Source organism: Pleuronectes platessa, chromosome 6 (assembly GCF_947347685.1).
Source record: "Pleuronectes platessa chromosome 6, fPlePla1.1, whole genome shotgun sequence".
NCBI classification, from domain to species: Eukaryota; Metazoa; Chordata; class Actinopteri; order Pleuronectiformes; family Pleuronectidae; genus Pleuronectes; species Pleuronectes platessa.
This window is the reverse complement of record NC_070631.1, coordinates 2364473-2371972: the sequence shown is the minus strand read 5'-3', so window position 1 is coordinate 2371972 and position 7500 is coordinate 2364473. Positions and strand designations below refer to the sequence as shown.

The following is a 7500-nucleotide window of genomic DNA, read 5'->3' as shown; positions in this document are numbered from 1 at the left end:
TGAGTCAGAGAATTGAAAGATAAGTCAAGTCGGCTTTGATTGTAATAATTCATCTGTTGAACTGTAAACAAAGTGAAATAGTGTTTCTCCTCAGGCCAGAGAGCAAAAGGAATGAAAACAGAACGGAGCTGTGAGGTGGTTCGCTCGTACAGTTTGAAGGTTCTGTACGCACACCGGACTTGAACACTGTTAACGGTCGTCATGAATAAATACTAAACAGATTAAGATACGATACAACAATTTGCTAAGATTCAATAAGATATGAGACGATACGATGAGATAAGATGCTGCAAAAAACAGGAAAGTACATAAACTGAATGTCTGATTGAATGTGTGTCGCTGGAGGAGCTGTCCAGTGCTGTGATGGTGTCCTGCTGGGGGGGGGGGGGGGGGGGGGGGGGTTGTCCATCAGAGAAGACATCACTGTCCTCTGTCCCACCTCCTCCACTGGGTCCCAGGACCGAGCTCCCAGTCTGTCCTGGTTTAACCTACCCGACCCTAAACCTATGAATCCTGAAAAATAAATCCTATCTAAGGGACCCAGATCTACGAGGCTGTGATTTGGTGGTTTTCATGGACTGGTGGAGTTATGAGCTCCACTGGGAACCAGTATGTTTCAGACCTTTGTGTCCAGCAGCAGCAGATTCAGCTTGTTCAAGTTGTGCTTGTGTCAAAGTTATTGTCCCAACACAAACTATAACTGAGGTTAAATTTGAAACACACACGATTGTTCTCCAGCTGAGTGAGTTGTATGATCACATGCAGGCGGAGCATTGTGTGGGAGTTTTATCTTATCATGATGCCATGAGGGGGGGGGGGGGGGTTGGTGATAAATGCTAATGAGCCGACCATTCTGAAATACTCTGTGTGTACGATGGTGTCAGAATCCAGAGCAGCTATTCCACATCCGCAGCTCGTTCACAAGTTCACCGGCTGTTTTTAACACTGGTTTTAATAAACTGGAGATTGTTATAAAACGTCTTTCAGTGGCAGAACAAATGAAATGAAATGAAAACACGTCTTTTGTTTCTTTTATGATCTATCAACAGCTGGAGTCTCCTCCGACATGTGGATCGGGGTCGCTGAGGACGAGCCCTGGTGGTTTGAATGGGTTTGTACGTGGATGTGGATTCTTCCTGCAGCTGAGTGAGGACAGACAGGAAGTCAGATCATTCCCATCGTCCTGCAGGGAAGACACACGGGTCAATACGGTCCATCAATAATGAAACAGAGCACAGACACATGTTCCTGCTCCTCAGAGGGAAACAGGGCAGCGCAGGTGAAGCAGGTCGTTCTGAGGACTCACGTCTTAAAGGGGAATTTCATATTAATAATATAATTTAAATCATGTAGACGTTTAATATCACAGCCTCAGTGTCAGGAAACATGAAATCATGATATTTGTTCATCTCTAATTGTGATCAGTGGAAGCAAGTAAACAAATCAATGTACATTAGGTTTTACATGTTAATATTTATATGTTATTTGTTTTATTTAAGTACAAAGTACAGAGGTTATTCCAGCAAACTACCTCAAGTATCCAAAGTACTGCAAGATGGACTGTGTCATTGTTAGAATAAATATATGTAATATCATAATTTGTGCAGCTTCAGCTAATGTCACATATTTGATTACAAACTGATTTATGAAGTTGAAACTAGTAACTTGAGTAAAAAAGGACAATCTCCTCTGAAATGTAAAGTAGTACAAGTATTAAGTAAAAGTAAAAGTGTGTAAAGAAAAGTATATAAAAAATGTATTTAATTACAGAAGTTGTGTAAATGTAACTTATTACATTCCACCACAGCTTCTTTTAACATTTTTATATATTTTTTAAATGAGAATAAGTACTAGTGTCTTAGGTGACTTTTATTCTGAAAACTAGATATACTGAAAAATGCTAATTGTCTACTGACTTAAAGAATACTTCCTGTGGTTACACAACAATCACAGTGTAACAAAATTACAAAAACACATATAACCAGTCACCGACTGACAATACAAACAATAAATTTGACAATTTGTCAATAATTTCAGTTTGTTAAGCTTCATTTTGAAGAACTTGAACACGGAACTATTTTCTGAATCTAGTCATTGTGTGATTCTTCACAGTAAACATGGAATCACTTTATTGTGTCACCTTCCTGAATCAGGAGCTGTGCAGGTAACATGTAACTGGCCCCTGTGTGTAAACTGTGGCCCCTGTTTGGCCCCTGAAGTGGATGAATCCTCTTTATTCACACTTACAGTTTGTATTTCTGACCTAGAGACGTGAACACTTCTTCCACCAGTGGAAATAGAACCATTAGAATCTATAGGCTCCTGATGACGTGACCCAGCGTCATCGTGGCCCCTGATGAGATCCTTTACGAGCTCTGCCTATAGGACGAGGCCCCGTGAAGCCCATTCATGACCGAGCAGTGATAGAACAAACCAAATGTTTTAGGATGCGACCTCCTCGGCGTGCAGAGCTCATGCTATATCCGTCAGGGGACAGATGGCCGTCCCTGTTGGTGCAGATCCTCAAAGCCTCTCCGGGGCCGATACACCGGGCATATGGACATGCATCACGGGGTGGGGACTGGCACCGGGCCCTCGGGAGGACACGCTGACAGGACAGGGGATGGGACGTTTGGTCCCCGGCCAACGGACACACTCAAGACCCAATGTCCTGAGCAGGCACATTTCACCTACATAAATGTCCCTGCGTCTCAGGACAACGGAGGTGCAGTCGTCCCCGGCAGGGGGGGGGCCAACACCGGCCATAAGGTCACGTGGGGGTGGGGGGGTCAGCGGTGATGGAGGCAGTCTACCACGGGCCATTAGGACGAGGGCAGAGGGGCAGTTTGTCCTCTGTCAGGACGACCTTGGTTGTCAAGATAGTTTTCCTTGTTTGTTGTCAGAGTACTTGAGGTCTCCCCCCCTCCCATCATTACTGGACCCCTCCCAGCTGAGGGGATCAATGGCCTTCTGAAGGAGTATCACAGGGAATCAAACCCACAACCTGACCTGATCCATTTCACGGCAGCAGCGTCAATCAACCTTCAGCTCGGACGCCCTCCGTCTGTGTGAGAATTTTCCCGGGAAGAAAAAACTCTTTGTGTATAAACTCCCTGGTTGTTTACTCTTATATATCAGAGGATGAGCCGGAGACCCTGCACTGCCCCCGTGTGGTGAGAGGTGAACTGGGTTTCTGCAGAGTTCAGCAGGTTTAATCAGATGCAAAGTTCTACACCAGTTCTCAGAGAGACGATGAGAGTGAGTCAGACTTTGTGCTGCGTCACATTAAAGCAGCTTTCAGGGTTTTCTATTGATTTTTAATTATATAGAAACAGATTAAGAATATTTAACAATACATCAGCCAACAAGTTTGGTTTCAGGGAAATTAAATCGAGACCATCTAGATCAGGAAAAACAGGAAAAGATATACATTTATTTAAACTTCATTAGAATTAAATATTTGTATATTTGTTACTCCAGAAAATATTATTTTTGCCTTTGAGTTACAGCCACTTGCTCGTAGGAGCCGGTTCAGACCAGTGTCACCACTATAAACCAGTTTGGATGATGAGTCCTCAGATTTATTGAGGTGCGACGTGAAATAGATGAAATTCACAGCGTGTTCATGAGCGAAGATTCTCAATCATCCAAAACTTTAATTATTTAAGTTTTAATTAGGACATGAGCACTTAAAGTGGGAGGATCCTGATGGAATGAATCATATTATTAATCGTCTTATTTGTCATTGACCTGTTTGTGCAGCATATTAAGATGATTCATATAAAATGTTCTTTCCTTTTCTTGGTATTTTCATAGTTTAATTGTGTCATCAACACAACATCATCACATTTATATTTTCAAGGACACGACTGAATGTGTAAAGAAACGATGACTCGTGGGAAACGGTTCCCAATTTGAGGTTTTATTATTTGGAAAATGAAGTCTCAAAAAATCCAGGGATAAGTTTGAATAACAAGTGCACACAAAGTGAAATATAACGCACAATGTTTAAGATCTGTCCAAATGCTCGTTTACACCAACGACGAATCCAAACCAGCAGCAGGAAAAAATCCATTCAGCGAAGTCGACAGGTTCAAGTAAGACATGGAATTACAGTCGGTGTTAGTCCTTTAAGTTAAAAGCAGATTCAAAAAGAGAAAAAACAAACATCACACAGAGAACGAATGAGAAACATCAAGCGAGGCATTAAAAATGATTTCATCCAAACCGCAACACAACTTTAACCTAATGATCAAACTAAATTTAAATAGATCTCGAACACGTCTTTACAAAGCATTTAACACTGATGAACACAAAGGAGCCGATGGAGAACTCGTTAATCACGCCGGCGAAAATAAATCCACCAAAAGTAGAATCGTTTCAAATATTGAAAAAAAGAAGCATTTTCACAATTAACACCATAAAAACAAAACTGGGTTTTTCAAAGCAGATTTGGCCAAATTCACCCAAATACTTCAAATCAAACAGCACATACTCTTTCCATTTTCTTTTTTTTTTTTTACATTTGTGAGATTTCTTCCAGCTGCACAGGAGGAAACGACAAGTACCTGAATCCACTTTGTCTAAACCAGCAGAATCTATTCTAAGCAACATCAATGTGCGACACAAAGGAACGTATTAAATACAGGGAGGGTGAAATATCGTCAACTAGGCAGGCAAACCTCACCACTAGAGGGGCGGAGGAGGAGGAGGAGGAGGAGGAGGAGGAGGAGGAGGAGGAGGAGGAGCTCTGAGAACTACAGTATTTAAAGAGTATGTACAACAACACGGCTGCAGTCCGGCGGCATCCTAACGTCTCCGACTGTTAAAAGTTAGTTTGGCTCAGTTACAGTTCATAAATACGAGAACCAGAATGACAAGCAACTACGTCACCTAAAATCTACCCTCACGCCCTACACCTGTTCCAACTCGGCATTTGTGGCATCGGGAAAAAAAACAATAAACACACACAAAAAAACAACAACTACTCTACACATCCAGTTTGTCGTCTTTCATTCAAATGACTCATCCCACTGAACATTTACAGACTCACACGTCACTGACCAGAGGGGTGTAGGTGGTGTGAGGTGGTGGCACTACGCTAGAGGAAGGACTCAAGGTGCATAAGAGTGGATCTGATGCACAGCCACTTGGTTTGTGTGTGGAATGAAGAGGCCGCTGCAGGAGCACGACACATGCATGAGGAAACCGAGCAGGGAATCTGGAACTCGAGTCAAGGCTGCGTCGTGATGCCAACAACGAGGACCTGGTAACACAACTCGTCCTTTCATACACAAGTTTCCAGAGGTCGCAGCCTCGGCTCCGGCAAAAAGAAAATCAAAGTGACGGGTTGTTGTGGTTTCTGGATCTCAGGTGAGAGTGTTGTGTTGTGTTGTGTTCCTCGGTGTTTGTCAGGTGCTGCGTGCACTCGTTCGTTGTGTGTTGTCGTGGTTGGTGTGGCCCTGTATCATATGCCTGAGTGTCTGCCTCTAGATGTGCACTACTCTGTGTGTGTGTGTGTGTGTGTGTGTGTGTGTGTGTGTGTGTGTGTGTGTGTGTGTGTGTGTGTGTGTTTGTGCCAGTGTGTCTGAAAACTGCATCTATGGCACGGCACTGCGGACGAGGGGCGGACTATAGGAAAGCACTGGGGTTGGCTCGTGGGTCCTTCTGGTTCCTGTAGCGCACGGCGAGCCACACGCCGAGGATCTGTGAGTGGGAAGGAGAACACTGGTTAGACTGGGTTCAGGGAGAGGGGGAAACACACTGTGATATTCTGTCAGGAGAGGGCCGGGAATCGAACCTGTGAGGGAGGGAATCTAAAATCAACCTCCTAACAGATTCTCAAGTGAACAAAAGTAAAAGGTCTCAGACTCTGAAGCTGCATTTATGCTCGACAAAAACGTTTCGCACAATAACTGTGACTTCACAACAACTTTCTGTTTTATGCTGGAGGTGTGAGACAAAAACACAAACAGAGCAGTTTTGTTAGCGGCTTGTTTCCCCCCCCTCGGGCTTGTGTGTCTCTGCCGTGACAAATCAGTTTGCAGAGATTATCCACAGTTTCCTGCAGAAAGTCTCACTCTTCACTCCAGAGCACTCGGTCTCACTAGAGTCTCACCACGTTCATTATGAAACATCACTGAGAGACGACTGATCCTGAATCAGATCAGCACAGCAGAGTGAACAGGGAGTCGTCACCGGTTTGGGTATTTCTAAGAACTTGACAGATGTGTTGTTACTGTTGTTCCCTCATGCAGCTACAGGAGGAGACTGGGTTTTACTTTCTCCAGAATTATTTACTCCTCCATTAAATTCTCCAGTTATCAGCCGGTGAAGTCCAACATGATGTTATAAATCCAAACTCAGGGCAGGACTCCTGTGAACATCAAGTATCAAGCTGAGTCGAGCGTGTGCACGTGACACTCCAGGTTGAGTTATTACACATATTATTATTATAGTAGTAACGACCTCACACTTCACTGTTGAATGATAGAATGATAACAAGTTGTGGGTCTGAGGACGCTCACCTCCGTGAAGCTGAAGAAGAGCCCGACGCCCCCGAGGATCTTCAGAGCCTCGGTTGCATGGTTCAGCATCTTGTCCCCACAGGAGAAACAGAAACCGTCCTTTTTGCAAAACTGGATTGACGGACAAAGAAAGAGAAGGAGACGGCCTTTAGTCATGAGCAGTGTGAGTCAACTGTGTGTGTGTGTGTGTGTGAGCCCAGCTTAGCTCCCGAAATCTATTCTGAGAGCTGCAGAGAGAGAGAGTGGCCTCCTTTTAACTGAGTCTGCTAAAAGAAAAACACAAATCTGTTTATCTACGATGCAAATTATCGTTATATTTAAAGACCAAATGGGACGAATGAAGCAGAAACTAAACGCTGTTAAATTCTGCTGCAATTTAAATAATCCCCTGTGCTGTTAGAGCAGGATTTTCATTCAGAGCTGATGCTTCATACAGAAGCTGAGAAATTTAAGTTTTAATGTTCTGTGAGCTCTTAGGAAAACAGGGGTTGTCTTCAAACTTAGGTTTTAGATCATTCTATCAAGAATCTTAATGGATTAAGGAAACCAGCTGCATCACTTACAGCTGGGCAGTTCTGCACGTCCAGTTCAAACTGGGCCCGGCTGCTGGTCCCGTTGAGCAGGCCACAGCAGTTCAGTTGACTCTCCAGGTCCGTCTTGGTCTTGTTGTCCAACATTCCCCACGTAGAGTTCAGAAGTGCCTCCTGGAAAAGCAAGAGCAGAAAACAACAAGTAAAAAAAAGGCGGTGTGGACTAGGGGGTAGAGTGGTCGTTTTCCAACAAGAAGGTTGCCGGTTCAATTCCCCATCTGCATGCCGAAGTGTCCTTGGCAAGATACTGAACCCCTACATGGCCCCTCATAAATGTTGAGTGTACTAATTGTAAGTCGCTTTGGACAAAAGCATCAGCCAAATGACATGTAATGTAAAAATCATAAACTGATCTAACAGCAGATATTTATGGAGACGTGAAC

General features: G+C 43.7%; 2 protein-coding genes across 2 annotated transcripts in view; one reads left to right on the top strand and one right to left on the bottom strand.

Moving 5' to 3' along the window:
* Window positions 1-3901: 3901 nt before the first annotated feature.
* Window positions 3902-7238, bottom strand: LOC128442478 (tetraspanin-31-B). Its single transcript, XM_053424944.1, has 3 exons — window positions 7091-7238; window positions 6528-6638; window positions 3902-5706 (listed from the first exon to the last, which is right to left on the bottom strand). Exons 1-3 carry the CDS (start codon window positions 7202-7204, stop codon window positions 5632-5634), a joined length of 300 nt encoding a protein of 99 aa, XP_053280919.1. The 5' UTR covers window positions 7205-7238; the 3' UTR covers window positions 3902-5631.
* Window positions 5550-7500, top strand: part of agap2 (ArfGAP with GTPase domain, ankyrin repeat and PH domain 2) — a gene marked incomplete in the record, with an annotated part of 18426 nt that continues 16475 nt past the window's right edge. Inside the window, 1 exon segment of the mRNA XM_053424864.1 lies at window positions 5550-5571.

Coding starts and splice junctions, on each gene's coding strand:
- LOC128442478 (XM_053424944.1), bottom strand. CDS start 7,204: ATGTTGGACAACAAGACCAAGACGGACCTGGAGAGTCAACTGAACTGC. Junction 6,639..7,090: donor ACGTGCAGAACTGCCCAGCT/GTAAGTGATGCA, acceptor CCGTCAATCCAG/TTTTGCAAAAAGGACGGTTT. Junction 5,707..6,527: donor TCTTCTTCAGCTTCACGGAG/GTGAGCGTCCTC, acceptor TCCCACTCACAG/ATCCTCGGCGTGTGGCTCGC.